This window comes from Malaclemys terrapin, chromosome 8 (assembly GCF_027887155.1).
Source record: "Malaclemys terrapin pileata isolate rMalTer1 chromosome 8, rMalTer1.hap1, whole genome shotgun sequence".
Taxonomy (NCBI): domain Eukaryota; kingdom Metazoa; phylum Chordata; order Testudines; family Emydidae; genus Malaclemys; species Malaclemys terrapin.
In genome coordinates, this window is record NC_071512.1 from 14,313,415 (window position 1) to 14,337,768 (window position 24,354).

Consider the following 24,354-nt stretch of genomic DNA (forward strand, 5'->3'; position numbering starts at 1 on the left):
GAGACAGCTGACTGCTAGAAGAGATGCCTTTAACGTGCCTGGATTTTTTTCCATTTCAAATATGCTTAGCACTGGTGATAATCACATGATAACTTAAAGTGGCAGTGTGCACTCTGCAAAAGGATGCGTCACTTTTGTCAACAAGAGGATCTTGAATATTCCACACTTCGTAGTCATTCCGGAGATGCAGAGGTTTTTAAAATGACTAGAAGAATTTAGCAGCAGCTATTTAAAGTTGCAACTTTTTCTTTTTACTTTGTGAGCCAACATCTTTCAGGAAGCCTGTAATTTTTCTCCCACCTCTAACTCAAGGTGCTGACATCAGTGGGCCCCTGATTACTGGGCTGTCGTAAGTAAAACAGAAATAAAATTAGCACTCTCTCCATTTCTTTTTTCCCAGCCTGCAGGAGAAATGACCTGATTAGTTTGTGTGTTGGTTTTTATATGTATCTGAAGAACAAACTGAAAGGAAGCCGAGTCAAAGAGATGAGTTTTGCATTTAGTTTTGATGTGGTGCATTCTAATCTCTTGTAGCAGTGAGTTCCAGAGTCTAGGTCCAGTTCCTGTGAAAGTTCTAGTTCCTGTGCTCTTGAGCTTTCCCGATTGGTCAACAGTTTCATTGTTTGGGTGGAAGATAGCTCCTGTCATGGGCGGTCCTGGCTGCAGTAGTAGAGGTGATTTCCCAGTTAGCGAGGGCTGATCTAACTGTGAGCTTTGAATATCAAGAGACAGATCTTGAACTGGACTCCACATGCTTTGGGGAACAAGTGCAAGGAGCAGAGCACCAAAGTTATGTGTTTATGCATCCCATGCTGCTCAGCCAATAGGCTATTGTGCTTTGCACCACCGGGAGCTTTTTCAGGCTCTTTGGCTTCATTTCTACGTGTAATGAGGTGCAATAAATCAAGCCTGAAGGTTAGGAATGTGAACATAAGAACAGTCATACTGGGTCAGACTAATGGTCCATGAAGCCCAGTATCCTGTCTTCTGACAGAGGCTGGTGCCAGATGCGTCAGAGGGAATGAACAGAATAGGGCAATTTATCGAGTGATCCATCCCCTGAGCATAAAGTTGCATCCCTGACCATCCTGGCTAATAGTCATTGATGGATCTACCGTCCAAGAACTTGTTGAATACTTTTTTGAACCTGGTTATAGTTTTGGTCTTCACAACATCCCCTGTGAATGAGTTCCAGAGGTTGACTGTGCGTTAAGTGAAGAACAACTTCCTTTTGTTTGTTTTAAACCTGCTGCCTATTAATTTCATTGGTGACTCCTGGTTCTTGTGTTATGTGAAGGGATAAATAACACTTCTCTATTCTCTTTCTCTACACCATTCAGGATTTTATAGACCTCTATCATATCCCCCTTTTCCCCCCCAATCATCTCTTTTCTAAGCTGAATAGTCCCAGTCTTTTTAACCTCTCCTCATATAGAAGCTGTTCCATACCCTTAATCATTTTTTGTTGGCCTTCTCACTACTTTTTCCAATTCTAATATATCTTTTCTGAGATAGGGCGACAAGAACTGCATGCAGTATTCAAGGTGTGGGTATACCACAGATTAATATAGTGGCATTATCTATCCCTTTCCTAATTGTTCCTCACATTGTTCACTTTTTCGACTGCCACTGCACACTGAGCAGGTGTTGTCAGAGAACTATCCACGATGACTCCAAGATCCCTTTCTCGAGTGTGGCTCATCATGGCCTGATCTGTGTCCAATAGTATGGGGTACAATCTTCAGGTCACTGGCAGGTGAAAGTGCATGTTCTATGCCCCCTTGACCATTTGGGCATTAATCAGCCCTCAGGAGCCTAAAAGGACACTATCGCTGCCTGCTGAATGAACAATGTGAAGGCAGAAGCCCTTGATAGTGGGGATGCTCTAGAGGAGGCAATTTTTTTCAAAATCCTTCCTTATTCCTACCAGCATCCCCTTATAGGAGTTCAGGTTTATCCAGCTGCAGATTTCAGCAAGGCTTTGTGAATAGTGGGAAATAGTGCCTGCTACATGGGTTTTTGATCTCAAGGAATTTAAAGTATTATCACAGGTTGGTGCAAACTTCCCCTGTTACATTTTCCTAGTATTTGTATTTTAATATTTTGCATTAATTTAATTCCTTGGGTCCCAAAGGAGTTTATAGACTAATATGCCTAGTGAGCATATTGTCCACCATTAAAATGCAGTGGCTACTGAAGCAAAACACAGCAGCAATACCAAATCCTTCAGAACTGGTGTACCTCATCCAGCTGAAACTGCAGGGGTGGGGCAGGGGGTGGGGTGGGTTTTGGTACGTAGAATGAATTCACTCAAGTTGGAGTTTTGGCCAGGGTGCCAAGACTTACATCTCTGGTCTTATGGATCGATCCATGAGAACTTTAATGCAAGATACTATGATCTAGTGTCTGATTTATCAGCGTCCCATGGCCACTCTACACCCACTACGCTGTCAAAGTGGCTGCAGAACAGCTGCACAACACCTCTCCCCCTGAAACAGCTCATCAATGTAGGCAACCCTAGTGCAGGAGGAGTTCCAGGGTGGACGGAGCCATGGCCAGGGCATTTCGGTAGCTTGGCTATTCCTTGGCTGCTGCAAAGCCCATGATGCTAAGGCAATGGGGGTGCAACCCTCAACTACTCCCTGACAGGGTAAGTGCAAGGGTAAGATGCCTCCCCTTGGTCCCACATCTCTGCACCAGTAGGAGATGGAATCAGGCTCCTAGAGTTTACATCTCATCTGAAAGACGGCACTTCCAGCAACGCATCTATGGCACATAACATCCTTCTGGTCTGGCTGCTAACAATTATCCATTCCATTCCCATGTATTTGCACGTGTTGTTGTGACTAGGCCTGTGTGTGTTGCCATCCCTCGTGTATGATATTTTACTTAATTAGTCCATTTAAATTTATCTAATTATTTTTTGAAGATGTAAAGTGCCACATATGTGCTAAGTCTGAGGTTTGCTTGTTTCCTGGAGGGTGGGAGTGGTGGTGAAGACATTTTCTTTAGTGAACTGTTGAGTCATTTGATCTTTATCAGGCCTACCTTTAACTTACTCCTGGATCTTTACAGCCAAGCGCTTCCACTGTGTCCCTGACCATATTATATGTCAACTTTGGGCTCCCAAGGTTATACTCTTTGCAGACAGCAACAGATCAGCCTGCTTGTGTGTAAATTTCAAATGGCTAACTACTGCCTGGGGCCTGATCCTTCAGCTCTTACACATGTGAGCAATGCCAGTGAAGTCAATGGGATTATTCATGTGAACATAGGCTGCAGAAGCAAGGAGGGGGCTGTCAAAGTGCTGATTCTATGCTAATGGAGGCACTGCTATGCAGGAGGGCTCCTCAGCTGGCCATGAGGCCACCTTCAAGTCCACTGTCTTCTTGAGAGTTACAGAAGAATTGGGTTAAGGAGAAGAAACCTAAGACAGAGCAATAGAGATGTAAATGGTTAGATGATGATAATGTACCAGTAGATGGTGCTCAAAAATATGTAGTATATGTGCACTGCACCTGGCTCTTGGGACTCAGCTCTTTACGTTTCAGCTCTTAACAGTGGGAGACAGATCAAGAACAGATGCTTTATGCTGCGTAATTGATCACAGTGTTATAGGGTTTAGCTGCACAGGGAATGTGCTGCTGTGGGGACTGGCCAGTACAATTCTAGCAAAGAAGCCTGGATCTGATTTCCCTCACTTCTCTCAGTTTTACACGACTGATTTCAATGAAGTTACTCCTCATTTACACCATTGAGAGGAGAATCAGGCCAGAAGGGCATCATTTTGTCACTGTGCTAGGACCCCTTGCCTCAAAGGGGCCATAGGGCAGGCCTACGTCCCCCTGAGAAATACGCCCGGTACAGGGAAGCCCAATGGCCATGTGCTATGCTCGCACGGCTACCTCTGCTCTACTTCTGCAGCACTCCCAGCTGCAAGGGGCGTTCAGGGGAGGAGCAGAAATGAGCCAATGAAGGCAGAGGGTGCGAGACACATGCCTGGGGCGTTCTCACAACTTGGCAGTTCTGAACCCCAGTAGGCTCCACAAGGGTCAGTGAAGCAGGGGCTCAACTTAGGGAAGCTCCAAGGACCGCCCTAGCCTGCTCCAAAGGCTGCACCATCTGTGCAGTCCCTGAACAGGGGAGGCCCAAGATCCCTCCGTTGTGTCCTGTGCTGGCACCAGTGCAGGCACCAGTGCAGGCATGACCCTGCTGCAGAGTGATTAGGGCCCTTCCACTGAAGAGGAATAAGAACCTCCTCCAGAGCAAATGCTCACTCACTGGCCCAGTCCTGAACTGGGGTATCTGACATAATTATGCAATTCTCGGTTACCAGAAGGGTTGAATATTTTCCCTGGAGTACAGATGGGGAGGGGAGACAAGAAAGAACGAGAGGAAAAATCCTTTTAGGTGTAGATCCTCAGCTACTTAAAGGGACACTGTCAAAGTTAGGCATTGACCTACCTTGGCAACTGTCACATGTTGTAGGTCTGGCCTCTACAGACTCTAGCAATGGAGTTTTTTTAAAACTGATATTTCTTCAGCACAAAAATCAAAGGAAAGGGAGGGGAAAAGAGACCCGCAACTTATCTGCTTCCTTCTGTAAGGAGATCAGTGCACATACAGGGAGCCAGAAGAGTTGACAAGTCACGTGACCTGTCACAATAATAGGAAGCGACACCTAGCAGCCCCCAGATCACTTCCTTCGAATTCAGGAATTGTTTTGTCTTTGGCAATATGAAGAGGAGGGTTGCCCTGGCATATTAGCTCCGTCCTCAGTGGATCAGTGCAGTGGGGTTCATTCATACACAAAACAGAGACAAGTCATTGAATTGGAATCTTTCTGAATACAAATTCTGTTGGAAGTGTCAAGTGGTACATAGAGTGACAGCCTCATGTATAGAGACTATGAAGGCAGGTATGACAGGTAGTGAATGCGGAAGAGCTGCTGCATGGCTGCTACTGCTGTCTCAAGGCTGGAATAGCCTCCAAGGTTGCTGCTCGCACTCCATTCCACTCCTCAGCAATTTATTTTGGAGAACCCCATATATATTGGCTCTGGCCTCAGCCCCTCAAAATCCCTAGGTGCAGGGAACCCACATGGAGCTGTGCTTTATGTGACACGGGGGGGTGTCCTGCTTCCTGTCCTGTACAGATGAAGCACCCTACCAGTTCAGCTCTGGTCAGGAGTCTCAGGACCCTATCTGCCAGCAGCTGGAGGGATAGATTTTTAGTGGGTGTAAGTCAGTGCATTTTCATTGCCTTCAATGGCGTAATGCCTACTTATAGCAGCTGAGGATGAGGCCCTGTGGTTCTGCTGCACATTAGCATTGACGAATCTCCCTGCTTTTTTCTTTTATGTACAAAGCTGTGATCTTTGGTACAAAGGCCATATCCCCCATCCCATAATCAATGGCTCCAGAAATCCGGGCCGGATTCCTCTCCCACAGAATGAGAATTAGGAGCAACTCCATGAAAGTTGATGGAGCTGCCCTGGTGTGAGGGAAATTTGTTTGTGTGTTGAATATACAAGAAATCACAGCCTGTGTTTTAAATAACTGACTCATAGTTACAGAGGCAAGCAACCCACCTTAGCTTTGAAATTATGAGGGGAAAATACCCCAGCTAAATTAGTTGGGAGGGAGAAGAGCTAAATGGTTAATGGTGTCCCTTTAAATTGCCAGAGCACAATTTAAGGCTGCACCAGTGGCTGGGCTTTGAGAGACAAATCTTTTATGGTAAAGGAAGCTGAGTATCCTTTTGTCTCATGCCCTCTGCCCCCTGTTCAGTCTCTGTAACTGTTGGCTGATTATTGGAAAGGATTCTGTTCCCGTTGGGGGAGGGGGCAAGTATTTAACAAACAATGTATGCACTGAAATTAATAGAAAACGATATGGTGTTTCTTCCTGGGAGTCATTGCACATGATGTATTCAAGGTCAAGCTCATTATCTCTCAAGTTCTCTGTCACTTCATGCTGAATATGCTCTAGAGAACGTTTAGCAGCTTTTAGTAAGTAATTTTTAATAGTACGTGTGCTGAAAGCTACACATATAATAAACAGATAGACCCTGTCCCAAAGAAAGAGCTTGCAGCCTTAGCGTACAGCGAGAGAAAGCAAACCAAGCAGGATGAGGGTAGGGAAGACAGGATGACAATGAAACAAATTATATTCGGTGAAATAAACGGTCTTGTCAGCCCGAAGCCCAGCCATTGTCTAGTGTTTTATAGGCATCAGAGCAGAGCTGCCTTGAAGGAGGACAATGGAGCGAGTGTACAGATTTTTAGGGAGAGCTCCTCCCATGGATAAGGGGTTTGTCAGTTTGTCAATAGTCCCTGCGTGTATTTAATAAAAATAATCCTTCATGAAAAAAAATACTAAAACCAAGTTATTTTCAGATCCCATATTCGGGCCTTTAGGTTCTACTACAATAATTAAACATTCACCCCGTGTTTCCATTGGAAATATCTTCCTATCTAGGAATGGATCCCTGGCCTCTGGCCACCCATACAGAGTTCTGATTATTTTTAACATAGTGTCTAATTACATTATTCTGGCAATTTAGATCCATGTTACAAAACCACAGCACATGCTGGATCAGTTAACAAAGCGGAGCACCAGGCTGAGGTTGCATCCTAACGTGTTGATTGTCCCTTTATCTCAAGCAGTATTTCTTCAACACCACATTGATCATGGTTTTAAAATCAATGTGTAAATCAGCAGGTTTTCACTAACCGACCACAAAGGAAGGGGAACTCCTTGCCAAGCAATTCTTAAGGAGTAGAGATAGCGTTGCACAGCTATGTTACTTACATTTCCGATGCTTACAGAAGAGCAGTCAGTCTTAATAAGGTTATTTGGCCAAGTTTGCAGATTGGTGCCAGTGTAACTAAGAAGGGAACCTGACTGGCTTTCTGATTAAACTGTCTGTGGTCCCGTAATTTTGAAACAACCCTCCCAATAAGTTTGTGAGCAATGCCGTAACCAGCTATGCAAGCAAGCACTGGACAACAAACTAGAAAAGGTGTTAAAGGGATGGGGAAATGGAGGAGAGCTTTGTAACCTATGCAGTGGGGGAGGTCAAGCTTTCTCAGCTGAAGCCATTGCTTTTAATGTTTGCACCTAACATCAGAAACCATTCCTTTAGGGACATCTAAGGGAGGAATTAGTGATCAGATTGAACTTCAGCATTGGGATCACCACCAAGAGCAGGGTGTACTGGGGCACTAGACCTTGTTTTCGGTATTTTAGGGTAGATTTCCAACAATAAGGGCAAGTCTGGACTTGGAAGCAAAGGGTGAAGCCTCCCCTAGCACAGGACAGAGGCCTGTATGTTAAGGGACGGGTAGTACTCCTGGCGTCCTGTACAGGATGGAGAGAGCCTAACTGCCCCTTCAGACAGGTCTCAGGAGAGTGGATTATTATTGCACATATGATTGCTTTGTAGCCTAGTAACACAGTTTAAGGCCAGAAGGGACCATCAGATCATCCAGTCTGACCTGCATATCACAGGCCATTAAATTTCGCAAACAGCCCTCTGTTGAGTCCAATGACTTCAGCTGAACAAAAGCCAACTACGTCCTTAGGAGACTGAACTGTTGCGCTGGCCTCTTTGCTACATGTTATTGTGTGAAATGTCCAGATTTCATAAGTTGTTGATTGGTTTTAGAAAACTCAAAGCTGTGTCCTTTACCTTCCAGAAGAGTATGGTGTTTTCATTTAAAATTTGACCTGTATGGCGTTATTTATTCTTGCATATAATACATTCCCATTATATAAGAGCAATGTTAAGAGGTCCATGAGATTGCAAATACAGTAAGCAGACTGTCTTTAGCACCATCCGCTGATGAATGATACATTATAAAATATACCGCAATAGGCAAGGTTTCCACATGACTCCTAGGAGAAATTATTTTCAATTGGATTCATTCCAGCTGCTACAGTAAATACTCCAGGGAAAATCCAAATATTAAAATCATTTAATGTATTAGGTACATGTAGGATTCTTGATTACTGGTGGTCATTCAAGATCCCATGACCCAACATAATCCCAGTGTCCTGCTAAATTCCCACTTGGGCAATTACTTTCTGCTCACCTGAAAGTTTTCTCTGTAGTTTCATATAGCTAAAATAAGTGCCTAGGTACTTCAACAAAAGGTACTTTATATATATATTACATTAAAAAAATAGGCTTGAGAGGAGGACAGACGGTCCCCCTTCACCTCGTGACTGAAACAGTTGCATCCTGCTAACGAGCACTGTTAAACAGCTCCTGTATTCCTCCTCAGAAAGGACTATATTTCAGGGGCAAGTTTAGGGATACCTGTCTTTGTGAAGTTTGTAAAGATTTTCAAATCCTTTGTGATGAAAGGAGTTATAACTATATTAGTAACTCAGCCTAAAATACGCTGCAAAGCATCGTGGAGGATTCCATATTGATGGCGGTAACACAAACAAATGGGAAATTAGACCTGCACACTCTGCATTCCAATATATGAATCAACTCAGCCATCCGAACAATTCAATGGCAGGATTGCTGGAATTATTGCATACACTAACTTGCAGATGCAGTAAGTAAAATTTTAGGGGGAGTGTTGCATAATATTTTCCTGGTTATACTTACATGTTTTCATGGTTTAAAAACCATGATTTGAATGGAGACTTTAGGCATGTAATTTGAAATCACATTTCTTTCCCATCCTCACTAATGAGGATAAAGAATTTCTCAGTTTCTCGTTTTTCATATTCAGAATCTATAGTTTCTTGGCTAACTCAGTCATTGGTCCCTATTTCTGATTACATATGATTTTAGTATTATTGTGCTGCAGATCTTATCTGACGTGGCTCTTGCAAAAGTCAATCTTGATATTGCATCCCAAAGTGGCTTGGCAATGACCCTGTCCTTAACTATGTTTGGGTAAGCAGCCCTGCTTTTGGAACATAGCCCACACTTACAACGTCAAAATAACTCAGACAGCAGCAGCATCTGGATATGTGGGAAAGGCACTGGTTGCTCTGGGCTGACCACAGCAAGAAGAATTTTGTAATGGCCTGACTCTCTCTCTCTCTCTTCTGAGAGAGAGAGAGAGAGAGAGAGAGGGGTAATGTATCCCCTGTGAAAGATCGTCCACTTTTGCTCATACAACCAGGACAAACAGAACTCGAATCTCTCATGTGTCTTTGTCCTTGTGAAAGGCACCATGCTCTCTCAACAAGTTACCTTGCTCTCACAACAAGATCAAATTGATGCTGTTCGAATCACTTTTCTGTGATTCTGTTTTGTCCCCTGTTCCATTGCCTGCAATTGGCGCACTTTCATGGAACAAATTCCTGTCATATAAACCACTGACAGTAAGTTCCCGCTAAGCTGTGCGGTTGCACAGCTTCCCATTAAGCCCCATGGAGGGGCTCAGGGCTGCAGTGGGGAGAGATGCCTCTCCCCCAGCGCGGACCTGACCCGGACTTCCTGCTGCCGGGGGAGAGGAGCCCCTCCCCCAGCCCGGCCCAGGCCCACCAGAGCTGGCAGGAAGAGGAGCCCCTCCCTCAGCCCAGCTCAGCCCTGCCGGAGCTGCCGCCAGGGGGAAGCACCTCTCCTCTGGCCCCAAGCTGCTGTGGTGAGAGAGGGCTGGGGGGCGGGGGGGGGGGGGGGGGAGTCCTCTCTCCCTGCTGCAGCCCCGGGACAGCCTGCACCCCCAAACCCCTCATCCCTGGCCACACCCCAGAGCCTGCACCCCTCCCATCCCTCTGTGCCAGCCCTGAGCCCCCTCCCACGCTCCGAACACCTCGACCCCACACCGACCACATGAATTTTGTTATGTGCACCAATATGGAGGTGCTGTGTCACACATTACCTCCACAATGGTGCACATAACAAAATTCATTCCGCACACGGACATAAAAAATTAGAGGGAACGCTACATAGTAAATGAAAGTTTTCTGGTGTGTGCCTACTGCAATAAATACCTTACTGGCATTCAGAAGTGCTGCTGAACTCTGTCTACCTTGCCTTCACCATTCAGGTATGCAAGTCTCGACTAATATGCAAACGTTGACGTTACAATTTATTTTATATTGAAGCTGAAGCTTCAAAGTTTTCACTTGATTTCTAAATTATTCTTATGAAGGGAGAGATGAGGCAGGAGAAAGGAAGCAGGGTGAGGGGGGGGGGAGAATAAAAATACGTGCCAGTAAGAAGAGAAGAGAAATGGACCAGATGAAAGAGAAAAGGCTAGTTAACTATCAGGAGGGAATAAATATAGATCAGAAGTCCTGAGGTGGCCATAACTGAGCATAATGTCTCAAATCTCTGGGGCATGTGCTGGTTTAGAGTGAAGATGCCTTCTGCAGTAGTGTACATTTACTCTCCATCTATAGATGGTTCAATGGCTTGAATTACCTGCCAGGCTCTGGTCATAACTAACACTCACTTCGATTATTTGAATATTCCAAATGTTCCGTACTTGAACTCAGTACATGAAAAAGCTGTTGAATAGGGCAGGGAGAAAATCCCTTTTATAGTTCTTATAAGGGGCGATAATCCATTCATGTAACTTTGAAAATATTCACCATTTTCACTTGTGGTAAGAACACCTTAGCTGAATCCTCTAAACCATTTTATGCAGCTAACTGTATAAAAGATGCCCTATTACCATCTTTAATAGATCAATTATGGCTAAAAAATTCCAGTAAGCATATTTTAAAGTAGCACCACATGAAAGCAAAACTATATCAATGAGCCAACATTACTCTGACAATCACTCAAATATGCTTCACATTTTTAAATCTCTAATTTATCACTCTCATTTCCAGTGTCACAAATACAGTCTATAAAAAGGTAAATCCCAGAGTTTTTTCTGGACCTGGATTCGCACACGGATTATTGTCGCAGGACAATAGCTTAGTACTCAACAGTGCCATCAGTTGGTGGATCACTATAATGCTTAATTTAAAGTAAGCTACTACAAGTATGCCCATTTGAGGCATTTTTTAAAATAGTTTATACTGTGCTGGAAATATAAAATTATACTGCAACTGGATAGTATCATGCTATACCACAGTGATCTCCAACACCCAGAATCTCCCCTCGGTTGCTGTAGGTAGCTGGCATAAGTTAGAGCAACCCATACACTGCTCTAGTTTACACTGTGGTTCTGGACCACCAAATATTGCTCCCCCACTGCACACCTGGAGGCTACAAAGATAGCTTCACACTATTTCCAATCTTGTATTGAGCACAGCTTGGCCAGACCAGAGGATCTGCCTTCTAGTTTGCATACATTATTTATCAAAATGTAGACTATAACTGCACTATTAGTTTATATTTAATATCAGGTATGTCATTCTTACACTGGTCTAAACTGTAACTCCAGTGAAGTCAATGGAGTTAATGGGTATAACTCCAGTTTGAGAGCAGAATCAGTCCCATGGTATGTCCATGATGCAATTTAAATTTTACTGAATGTCCAATTTGGTTACACGATGACAATATTCCTATAGTTACGTCATAGATTTAATCCCTGTTCTGGAGGCCAGAAGTCCCATAGAGTTCAGGAGGCTAAAATTTGCATGTCTAGCATCCATGTAAAACGTCTCATCATTATATCTATATCCAAGCACAAAAGAGTATCTGAAATCAGACGCCCAATTTTCTGAGGTGCACTAAAGACTGTTAATTATAGCTATGAACTAGCAAATGTAAGTAAGCTCTTATTTGGATTAACACTGTGAAGCGATAAAAAAATTAATCGCTATTAATCTCATAATAAAAAAATTAATCGCGCTGTTAAACTATAATAGAATACCATTTAAATATTTTTGATGTTTTCTACATTTTTCAAATATATTGATTTCAATTACAACATGGAATACAAAGTACAGTGCTCACTTTATATTTAATGTTGATTAAATATTTGCAATGTAAAAAATAAGAAATAGTATTTTTCAATTCACCTAATACAGTAGTGCAATCTCTTTATTATAAAAATTGAACTTACAAATGTAGAATTATATTAAAAAAAAAAAAAAACCTGCATTCAAAACATAAAATTTTAGAGCCTACAAGTCCTACTTCTTGTTCAGCCAATTGCTCAAACCAATCTGTTTACATTTGCAGGAGATAATGCTGCTTGCTTCTTGTTTACGTCACCTGAAAGTGAGAACAGGCATTCGCATGGTACGGTTGTAGCCGGCGTTGCAAGAAATTTACATGCCAGATGTGATTCATATGTCCTGTCATGCTTTAATCACCAATCAAGGGGCAGGGCCGGCTCCAGGGTTTTGGCCGCCCCAAGCAGCCCAAAAAAAAAAAAAAAAGCCGCAATCACAATCTGCGGTGGCAATTTGGCGGGAGGTCCTTCGCTCCGAGCGGGAGTGAGGGACCGTCTGCCGAATTGCCGCCGAATAGCTGGACGTGCCGCCCCTCTCCAGAGTGGCCACCCCAAGCACCTGCTTGCCAGGCTGGTGCCTGGAACCAGCCCTGTCGAGGGGACATGTGTCCATGCTGATGACAGGTTCTTCTCAACAACCACCCAAAGCAGTGCAGACCAACGCATGTTCTCTTTCATCATTTGAGTCAGATGCCAACAGCAGAAGGTTGATTTTCTTTTGTGGTGGTTCGGGTTCTGTAGTTTCTGCATCGGAGTGTTGCTCTTTTAAGACTCCTGAAAACATGCTCCACACCTCGTCCCTCTCAGATTTTGGAAGGCACTTCAGATTCTTAAACCTTGAGTCGAATGCTGTAGCTATCTTTAGAAATATCACATTGGTACCTTCTTTGTGTTTTGTCAAATCTGCAGTGAAAGTGTTCTTAAATCAAACAACAAGTGCTTAGTCATTATCTGAGATTGCCATAACACTAAATATACGGCAGAATGTGGGTAAATAGAGCAGGAGACATACAATTCTCTCCCAAGGAGTTCAGTTACAAATTTAATTAATGCATTATTTTTTTAATGAGCCTTATCAGCATGGAAGCATGTCCTTTGGAATGGTGGCCGAATCATGGAAGGGGCATACGAATGTTTAGCATATCTGGCACGTAAATACCTTGCAATGCCTTTTCTGTTCTCACTTTCAGGTGACATTGTAAATAAGAAGCGAACAGCAGTATCTCCCGTAAATGTAAACAAACTTGTTTGTCTTAGCAAAGAAGTAGGACTGAGTGGACTAGAGGCGCTAAAGTTTTACATTGTTTTGTTTTTGAGTGCAGTTATATAACACCTCCCCCCCCCCAAAATCTACATTTGTAAATTGCACTTTCACGATAAAGAGATTGCACTACGGTACCTGTATGAGGGGAATAGAAAAATACAATTTCTTTTGTTTATCTTTTTACTGTGCAAATATTTGTAATCAAAAATAATATAAAGCGAGCACTGTACACTTCGTATTCTGTGTTGTAATTGAAATCACTATATTTGAAAATGTAGAAAAACATCCAAAATATTTAATAAATTTCAATTGGTAGTCTATTGTTTAACAGTGCGATTAAAACTGCAATTAATCAGGATTAATTTTTTGAGTTAATAGCATGAGTTAACGGCGATCAATCAATTAATTTGGATAGAATGACCTTCAGGCTACACTCTTTACAGATTCCCAACACTTGCCCAGATGCTTTAGCACTACTGTCTCCTCAATCATAATAAGGCAAACTCCCCTTGCCATACAGTATTTGTTACAGAAGCAACATACTCCTCCTCCATAAAGGGTGTCCTTGACAACAATACTGTTTTATTCATTTGTATCTGAATTGACAGAGATGGGGAAACAATGCTTATTGGACCCGAAACATCTCAGTCTAAAGGGTGAGATGCAGAGGTATGTCACTCAATGAAAAAATTATTCTACAGTATAAGCTTTTTGAATCTTTAAAGCTGCATCTTAATACCCCTTTGCTAAATATTGATTGCCCCAACCTCATAAGCCCACAAAATATTATTTGGGCTTGTGGCTATATTGTTGAGTAACATTGTGGAGTTTGCAACTCTACTGACCTCAGCAGAATCACACCAGTGTCCAATGAGCAGAATTTGTTGTGATAATTTCAGCTCGCCCTCCCTGCCCTGCCCTGCCCCCGGCCCAAATGAAAGAAAAGTCTTCCTGCATGTATATTTCTTTACACTTAAATCAGTGCAAATTAAAGTTACTAGTTAGCTTAATTAATACCTGTTGCAATGCTGGAAGATCTTATTTTAGACCTGAGTACTTTCAACTATCATTTTCCTTCAGGACGAATATTTAAAATCAAATATACTGTATATCATTGAAATTCAAATGATTTCCATTAGACTGTGTAACATTTGACAGTCAACAGGAAGATGTCTAGTTATCCAGTTATTGTTTTTAACACCCTGGCCCCGGTATTTGTGAACAGGGCTGGCTCCAGGCACCAGCTGAGCAAGCTGGTGCTTGGGGCGGCAGCATTCTGCCCAATCCTAGGGCGGCCTGGCCGCCTTTTTTGTTTTTTTATGTTCTTGTTCCGCTCCGGCCGCCTTGTAGGGGGCGGCGGCGCGGAGAACCAGAGCGTCCTGCAGGACAGTCCTCTTCCTTCCCTCCCCGCCGACCGGAGCGGAGGCCTCGCGGCAGACGGCAGGAGGCGGCGCAGCGGGAGGGGCCGCGTGGCAGCACCCCTGCTGTAGCCCTGGCCGCCCCCTTCTCTCTCTCTCTCCCGCCTGCTCCCTCCCCCTCCTGCTCCCCCCCAGCCCCCTGTAGCTCTGGCCGCCCCCTTCTCTCTCCCCCTGCATCTGCGCTCCGGCCGCGCCGCAGGTTTGTTGGTTTTATTTTGCTTTGCCGTTCTGGCCACCCCGTTTTTTTTTTTGCTTGGGGCGGCCAAAAAGCCAGAGCCGGCCCTGTTTGTGAACAACAAGCACAATCCTGTGTTTAGTGCAAGAATTCCACGTCATCTCCTAGGGATTAACGCAAGTTTTTCTGGTCAAAAAAAGTTTATGTATTGCAAAAAAGTAAAGAAAAAGCGTTTTCTCTACTATCTTACACTAACAGTTTACTAGATTTCTTGCCACCAATGAGGTTTCTAGGGGTTTTTTTTTTTTTTTTTTTTTTTTTTTTTGCAAAGCAGCATCTGAGGCATTCAAGTGCAGACTTTCCCTAGTTTGAGCATTTGATAAGGGGGGCTTCCTCTGCCTAAGCAATGAATCAAAGTTTAGTTACTTACTTGGTCCATGTGGGGATTCTAAGATTCTCATGCGAACGCACCCTTTGATTCAGGGACTGTCTGTTCCTTCCCTTCCCTTTAGGAGCAGCAGCTAAGAGTGCAGCACTGCAATGACAGGCAACCTCCTACAAGATGGGAAAGTCATTCCAAACCAGCTGCCAGCATTCAAAAGCACAATGCAAGCTCCACCCTCTCTGAGAGACCAACTGGATCAGCTCCTTCATACTTCCAGTTCTCGCTAGATGCAGGAGTCATGAGACCCCTCTCAAAACCAGTGCTCCCTTGAGCCACGGCACTGTGCTAACTCCTCATGATCTGATTCAAAGCCCAATGAAATCAATTAAAAGAATTCACTGGGCTTTGCAGCAGATCCGGAATCTTTAGGCAGGGGGGTGGAGTGTTATTTACCTAGCCACGCACACCCCTGCCCCCCCATATACGGGACATAACCATGGAAATGTGTGTTATCAACTTTGTTGTAGTTGAATTGTTATTTATATGACCCTTTAATGATTTTGTCCACGGTATCATACACACTAGAATACTTACTGTAATTTATAGTGAGGAATTTGCAAGCCTCCCTTTACTTTGGTGTCATATAATGAGAAAACTGGGAGAAAGTTGCTTTTAGAGTCTGACTAAGATAGATCTCTTGCAATATTTGACTTACTAATATTTTCCAGGGACCCAGCAGGCTAGTCATTTGGTATTAAAGCCTCACTGCTCTCAGGAACAGCAATTAATAGAGACCACACTGTGGAAATAATTGTCAGATACCACTGGGTCCTTTTTCCAAATCTTAAAATGGCATAATTCTGAAAGCATTTCTATAAAGACAGAGTGTATTTCCACTGCTGCCCTATTGTATAAAAATTCTGCTAAAAAGTATTCATTATATATTTGAAGACTTATTATCATTGCTTAGAATTGATATTAATTTCTCTGAGACTCATAACAGCAGAAAGAGTTGCTGTGTAACAATACTGACAGTAAACATTTGTAAATTGTGTCTGTAGCCAGCACAATATAATTGTACATGCCTGATGAAAGCACTCAATGGGAAAGCAATTCTAGTAACAACTAGTGTCATTAAATGCTGTTTAGCTACTGTTGACTTACAATAACTCAGATGAAGGAACCTGGACCTTAGGAGACTACAGCCTATGCATTCGTAAGAATTGCTGTAATTAAAAATTAGAGACAGTCCAAAATAGACTTTTGATTGTGAACCTCTAACAAATTTCAGGTAAGGGGAACTAAATGTCAATCAGTTCAGAAGCTGCTGTGGATTTAGTTTGGTTCAGATCCCAGCTAGAAGAGTTTTGCAATTCTGGTCTGGATGCAGCTCAAGTCTCACCAGGCCAGTCACGCATAAGATTGTAGCCCTAACTGGCAAAAACTCAGAATAGCTGATATCCTGGCATGCCCAACACTGTCGGCCAATAACTTGTGAGATTTCAGAGCTATCAAAGCTGGACCTGAACCCCAGTTCTGATTTGGCCTCAAATGCAATACCTGAAACCTAGCGTAATCAGAATCTGAACATGTTCTCCTTGGCTCACCTCCAATTAAAATTAATATGAAATAAATGGGGAGGCATCAGAGCATTCAAAATGCCACATTTTTATTTGCAGCTAATTGAAAACTGAGGCAACCTCATCCTTTATTTTGATTTATGTAAAACCCTAGCAGTTAAGGAAATGACACAATACTTTCCAGTAGGCACAGAACCATTTGTAATGCCATTAATACGGAGGAGGAAATCTATGGCAACACTTAGATGTCGATTGTAATACGCAGTAGCAAAACGCCCCGGAGACTGAAGATACTGAAAAGGATTACCTGCAACAAAATAAATAAAACCAGCAAGTCCTGTGAAGGGAAGAAAAGTAGCATGTCTTAACTGACATTGGAGCAGGGAAATTTGCCTCGGTCATCTCCTGTTAGGGTAGGTGCCCTAATCACCAGGCCATAGAGTAATTCTTACACTTGCGCTCTTTTTCTCTGGTCCAATGACTCGAAGTGCTTATCCAAAGCTGAACAACTGCAACAGGAGAGACGGGGGGAGCTCTCACGTCAGATGATCCCATCGCCCACTGGTCAGAGCAGTCTCCTGGGAGGACCCTGTTCAAATCCTTCCTCTGAATCTGGCAGAGGGGCTCCCAACTGGAGATCGCAAGCACCTCCCTGCAGCCTGGAGGTAGGCACCTAACTCTGAGGTACAAGGCTTAGGACACACCTCTTTTGCTAGCATCTCTCATTTGCTAGGTTAGGTGGCTCCCTGCCTAGCATGCTGGCTTTTGCAGATCCCAGTCTTAGGCCGGTCTTTCCCCATGCATTGTATAGAGACCCTAGAAACTTAATCTTTGTGGAGCCAAGTGTAGCCAAGGCCTCAGTTACATGAATAAACTCCTAGCCACTCAAGAACCATAAATTGAGAGGCTCCAGCCAATTCCCCGCAGCCTTGCACCCCATAAATGTACCGTCTTGCACTGGTCAGAAGCCTGACCAGTGTTAGTTCGCCACTTCTTCATAGGAAAGTGGACATTCACCAGCCTTTGTTATCTGAGCTAAGTTTCCCCATGCACTTCCACCAAAACACAATGTTTTAGGTAAAATGTAAAACATTTATTAACTATAGAAAGACCAATTTTAAGTGATTATAAGTAGCAGGCATACAGATCAAAGTTGGTTACCTACCTATGGAAAAAAAAAAGTTCCTTTTTGCATGCATGCTCAACTAGAGCCCACCTACACATCCATATTGTTACCTAAAGCGAAGGTTAGTCAGATATCATATTTGGGCAACTAGTAAATTGTATCTTGACTGATTAATGGCTTGTCCCTCTGGGACACTCTGTACCTCAAAGTAGCACCTTGGAACCCCCACATTCACCACTGTGATATGATTCGGATATATTTTGTACAAAAAGAACAGGAGTACTTGTGGCACCTTAGAGACTAACAAATTTATTTGAGCATAAGCTTTCGTGGGCTACAGCCCACTTCTTCGGATGCATAGAATGGAACATATATTGAGGAGATATATATACACACACACAGAGAGCATGAAAAGGTGGGAGTTGTCTTACCAACTCTGAGAGGCCAATTAAGTAAGAGGAAAAAAAACTTTTGAAGTGATAATCAAGATAGCCCAGTACAGACAGTTTGATAAGAAGTGTGAGAATACTTTCATGGGGAGATAGATTCAATGTTTGTAATGGCTCAGCCATTCCCAGTCTCTATTCAAGCCTAAGTTGATTGTATCTAGTTTGCATATCAATTCAAGTTCAGCAGTTTCTCCTTGGAGTCTGTTTTTGAAGCTTTTCTGTTGCAAAATTGCCATCCTCAGGTCTGTTACTGAGTGACCAGACAGGCTAAAGTGTTCTCCTACTGGTTTTTGAATGTTATGATTCCTGACATCAGATTTGTGTCTGTTTATTCTTTTGCGTAGAAACCTGTCATTTTGTACAAAGTACACCATGTGAGGTATCATTTTGTAAGTCGTGATCTGTTGATCAATAATATCCTGTTGAATTGTAGGTACTATCATTGTACGTGAAGTTATGAAGGATTGTTATATGAGTATTACCGAAATATATTGTGAGGTTGGGAACGCCCACGGCTAGCCTTTCAGTCACAACAAAGGAGTAGCCATCACCAGCCAGATGGTCGTTAATGGCTCATCAGTATACAATCCATTATCCCAGAGGCTTCTTTGAGCAGGCAGTCTGCCCCCATGGCGTATGTAACACACATCACAGCAATGAGCTTTCTAGCAGCTGGAAAAAATATAAGAGAGGGAAAGTGACATCACTTGACCTGACCCTCTTTCTCCCCCTGCACCCATCTAAACACCTGGAAGAACATCTGGAAGAAAAAGGACTTTGAACTGGGGAAGAGTGGTCCCAGGGTGGAAGGGTGTCCAGTCTGTATTGAGGAACTGTAATCTGCTTGTATCATGTGTTAGGGTGAGCTACTGCTTGATTCAAATCTTGCTTAGTCTGTTGAAGTTAAAATTTAAATTTTATTTCGTAGGTAGGTACTCCCGGGGGAGTAGCTTGCAGCGCTGCGAGCGAGCGTGCGGCGCTGATTACACTGGCGCTTTACAGCGCTGCACTCTCTGCGCTGGGGGTGTGTGTGTGCGTTTTCACACTCCTGAGCACAGCAAGTTGCAGCGCTGTACAGCACCAGTGTTGCCAAGGCCTCAGTTGGGAATGTCCCTGCCTGTGGATGGCTGTGTAAGTGCAGTGCCTGTCAGAGTGAGAAGCAGCCCAGAGTGGTGGGACCGAAGGGCTCAGCGGTCCAAAGTCCAGGCTGCACCCTGGGGACCTCCTCACACCATGGAATTGCTTCTGGCTTTTCTACACTCAGCCATATTTTTTAATATTCTTTTGGGAATTATGTTCACTCAGCTTCAGAGGATCACAATTAGGGCCCCATTCCTGCAAAGAATTCACACGTGCTTAATTTTATGTACTGTGAGTAGTCTCACTGACTGCAATGCGAGCATTCACAGTACATAAAATTAAGCGCATGCATAAATCTTTGCAAGATCAGAGTCTAATATAGTTCTTATAGTACATAAAAGAAAGCAATAGCGCTGCTTGAGTCTGGAGCTGGGATATTTCTAGGAAACAGTAAAGCGGGATAAAAAAGAAAATAAAGCTCAGAATGGAAGTTGCTTGTTTTGATTACTATACAGTAAGCGAAGATTTAAACAATGTAAGAAGCTGCCACATGTGACCGAGGGAGAATTTAGAACCACGTTTTGCAGATTCACACAGAACCGGGGCGGGGAAAATATACAGTCATAGTGACCAAGAATGGAGATGGACGTAGCAGCTGGAATGGCTTTGAAATATCAAGAAGCAGGTACGTTTTTTATTTTGAATTATCAGTACTCAAAACAAAACAACCCACCCTTTTCCCTTTAGAAATTAAACCAGCTGAATCTGTTAGTCCTCTAGGCCTGTAGCCAGCTTATTAAAGAACTAGCTTTCAACAAGTACATAAGCCTCTTTAGCATGAATCTCTTTTGTGCCAGCAGAGCTGGATCTCAATTCAGTGAACCTTGAACTGAATGTTTGGAACTCAAGAAGTAAAACCAGAACTTTGGTGAAGCAGCCAGTTACTGTTCCCCTCCACTGCCATGGTTCCCAGCATCCTACATTGCATCCTTTGCATTGTTCTGCAATGGTGATCTATGAGGACCTAACTTTAGGGGAAAAGGAGTTACCATCCAGTTCAAACCTCTTTGAGCAGGAGAGCTGCTAAAGAGGAATAAGGTAAATAGTGTTCATATTGAGTAAGTCTTCAATATTTTCTCATGACCTTTAGTTACCTTCTGGAAGGAGGAGGAAAACAGATCATGTGATTAGTTCCACCGGGCCACATTAATCCCTAGTATCAATAAATTTGGCCCACTGATGTAAATGGGCCTATTTGGATGAGATAAGCAAGGAGGATTTGGCCCCAAATGGAGGAAAAACTGTCTTGTAGTGAAGAGGAATGTAAGAGAAATGAATCAGGAAGATTATATGGATGTATTTTCCTCATGTACAAAATTATTGACAGATACTGTTTCTGTACATGGCAGTTTTTCACAGAGAAGATAGGGGTCACGATACTGATAAGTGCTCTCCGGAGATATTTTTATTCCAATGAAGCATTAATCAATTTAATTTATACAGCACTCAATTTTCCCAGACCCAAAAACCAAAACACTTGTGCCTTGATATTCAGAGTCCCTGACCACCACAAATCCTATTGCAGTTAATAGAAGCTAGAGGTGCTTCGCATCTTTGAAAAAAAAAAAAAAAATAGGCCCTTAGTGCACAATACAACAGTTGTAAACAATTATAAGCCACACTAAAATTGCCACCCTGTTAATACAAATGGCTTGTTAACTCGTCACCAGCTGTGCTGATCACTCCTTAAACATTTTGCTAAGAAGGTGAGACAATGCCAAAGGAAATACATAAACCAAAGATGTGGCTCTCTAAGCAACCCATAAGGAATGGGACTGCCCTCCACCCAGCTGCACTGAGAGATGCATTTATAAAACTGAAAGATTTCTGCAATACATAAACAAATAATAATGGATCTGAATGTCCTATAAGTCCCAATTGTACTGAAAAAAGAGCATGAAGACCTCACTATAACTATACCCACCTTACAAGGATGTTTTCCAATCACATCTAAAAACCAAATACAGTGTATATATATATACACACACACACACACACACACACACACACACACACACACATAAATACAGTATATATATCAATTATTTGCCATGTTAAATGATTAAAAACATTCAATGGCTCTATAGAAATCTTACTGTTTTGACCCTTGTAACATTTCAGGGAGAATCCTAGTACCCCGATTTGCATCAGCTAAGGATCTGTATCTTCACTTACCTCAGAGCAATGCCAATTTACACCAGCTAAGGATCTGTCTCATTACGTTTTATATATATTCAGTTATTCATTTCAAAACCCACGATGAACACATTCTCTCCCCCTCTCCCTGAACGCAATCAATAAGTAGCCTATAGACGTACATTAATCTAAAAATACCTGTCTCACAACCAAGTACAGCAGAAGCACAGAGGAGTTGGTGAGTCATCTTAGAAGGAAAATGGGATTTGTATGCTCAATTGAACTATTGACCTGCCTTTGGCCTGGATAAGGAAGGTGAAGTAAGTGTATAACCAAGTATTTTAAGAATTCTACTGGTGGGAGAAACTCTACTGGTCAGTGCTGTGCTGTCTCCCAAATGCGTCACTGAGCCCTGTCTCTTTGAAGGAGGGGTCAGTGATCGTCTCATCTAACTGCAGACAAGCCCATTAAACACTTGTTACCACAGGCTGCAGAGTGAATGCATCAAAGTTTTATTGACAGGGCCTAAAAAGTCTCAAGCCTGATTTTTCGCTGTCCTGCACCTTGTGTGCTCCCTTACCCCTGTGCAGGGTGGGTGTAAAAGACTATCATTCTGATTCCCCACTTTGTACAGGTGTAAGGCAACAGAAAACCAAGCCCTTAGTCCAACACAGGGAGAACTATCTCAGCTCTATATTCGGTAGAGTTCATACCACAAGTGCCACGGGTGCTGCACATCCCATGTATTTTCATAAGCCTGCCTCCCTCCTTTTCCTTTCCATCCTTCTTAGGACTTGGGTTTTTTGAGTGATGACATTTTCTACTGTACGATTCATAGATGATTGGTGACAGGCACTCTATAAATAGCTTGAATACATACATACCCATAGTTACCTGGGACAGAGTATAAAAAGAAGCAGTAAATTGAGAGGAAAAAGGTGCACACACCCCCGTAACAGCTAGGTTTAACAGGCAGAGTAAGATGCAGGTACACATAGCTTAATGGCACGTGGCGAGTCAGCATTCAACTTTGGCCTGTAAAACGTTTAAGCCTCCCTCCCAATGTATTTGAAGGTTACATACCAGCTAGAGTTCTGTTATCTGATTTTGCAGTCTTCAAGAAATGGGACTGTACGCCTGGCATCGCTCATGAAAATCGTAGCCGATATTTGCCCAGGGCTTTGGAGACAAAGCAGAACTATGGTATTGTATTATTAGGGGTGGGCCTGGACCATGCCTCAGGACTGGCACACTGATGAAGTTCGGATCCAGATCTGAACTCTGCTGCTTGGGCCAATTTTTACTATACTATTATTATTCATTTTGATGATGATGATGATGATGTTGTTGTAAGAAAACAAGGATTTTTGTAGCTATAATAATTCAGCAATATCTAGGGTATTGTCCCTTCCCTATACAAGCCCTCTTTTGTTAGTCTGTCTCTTCATTCATATTAAGCCTGGCCAAACCTTTCAGCATTCACTTTATAAAGGCGTCTGCTAACTGTGAGTTCAATCCTTGAGGGGGCCACTTGGGAATCTGGGGCAAAATCAGTACTTGGTCCTGCTAGTGAAGGCAGGGGGCTGGACTCGATGACCTTTCAAGGTCCCTTCCAGTTCTAGGAGAGGGGATATCTCCATTATATTTACACTCTGTAATTTGAATTGCAAAGGTTGTAAGTGACCTGATCTCTGCAGGTTGCTTGAAGGTATCCCCGGACCCAGTCCCTCCCAAACCCACCAATCACCCCTCTCCAAAACACAGACTGCCTCTTCTACCTTGTGGTTTTCCTCGAGCTTGTTTGGGGAATGAGGCCTGTCTTTTGCAGGAGAAGCGAGGGAGGAGATTCACTATTGGCTCAGCTATGTCAATACACTCAACATGCTGTCCCAACTATCCTGAACATGGCCTGAGGTTTGCAGAGGCATGAAGTGTTTCAGTTGAAGTAGGTTTGAAGTTCAAGGCATGCATTTTACATAGCTGCACCTCACATGTTATGCACATAAATGTAGTTGGGTATTGATCAGTATGGAAGCAAAAGCTAAACCAAGGCTTTACCCCCCTAAAGACTCCAGCTTAGTTTGCCAGGTCTTCTGTAAAGTTCTGTTTGTGGCTACATTTTACTGGACTTGGGGGCAAGGGGAGTTTAAAAAAAAAAAACACCACACCTTTTGGATCATGTTTTCCAGTTGTATGGCTTGAAATGGAAGTTTATATTTAGGACCGCGTAAAGGAGGTCTGAGGCTGTACTGCCCTGAGAGAGACAGTGACCAGGCAAACTCAAATGTACATGCCCTCTATACTATTAAAGGGGAAGCTCAACAGTACACCTAGAATTGATTTAGCAAAGCAAAAGACGGAAAATAATGGTGCAAAATTTGTACATTTTCCTACTTATCTTTTTCTTCACAATTCTTATTAGCCTAAATGTAAGGGGACTGTTGCCCCCTCACTAACACTCAGTGGGGGTGTTTTGGTTGCTAGCTCCCAGCACTAAAAAGGGAAGGGTCAAATCAGGAGCCTGAGACTGACAGTCCCCAGGAACAATGGGGAGAGGCCAATGCTCCAGATCAGCCTGATTGACAGGGCGGGCAGCTAATCAGGGAGTCAGGAGGCCAGAGGGGTCCTGTCCTCCGAGTGAACTGGAATTGCCTGGGTCAGACAGAGTGGGGCCGAGCTAAGGAGAGAGCAGGGGCCTGAGCTAAGTTGCTGGAAGCAGAGCTGCAGCCCCAAAGCCAGAGCACAGCCCAGAGAGAGCAGAGCTGCCCTGGGAGCAAAGCTGCAGCAACCGGAGCTA

General features: G+C 43.2%; 1 protein-coding gene across 5 annotated transcripts in view; it reads right to left on the reverse strand.

Moving 5' to 3' along the window:
• The window catches only part of ACSL6 (acyl-CoA synthetase long chain family member 6), a 107,601-nt gene that overhangs the window by 56,550 nt on the left and 26,697 nt on the right, over positions 1-24,354 (reverse strand). The window contains exon 1 of one of the 5 annotated variants that reach the window (XM_054038238.1): positions 15,172-15,249. The exons of the other annotated variants lie outside the window; for them this stretch is intronic. Coding sequence (XP_053894213.1) covers positions 15,172-15,202 — 31 coding nt within the window. The 5' untranslated portion in view covers positions 15,203-15,249. Of the gene's footprint in view, positions 1-15,171; positions 15,250-24,354 lie in introns of those variants that run through there. 5 annotated transcript variants of the gene reach the window in all.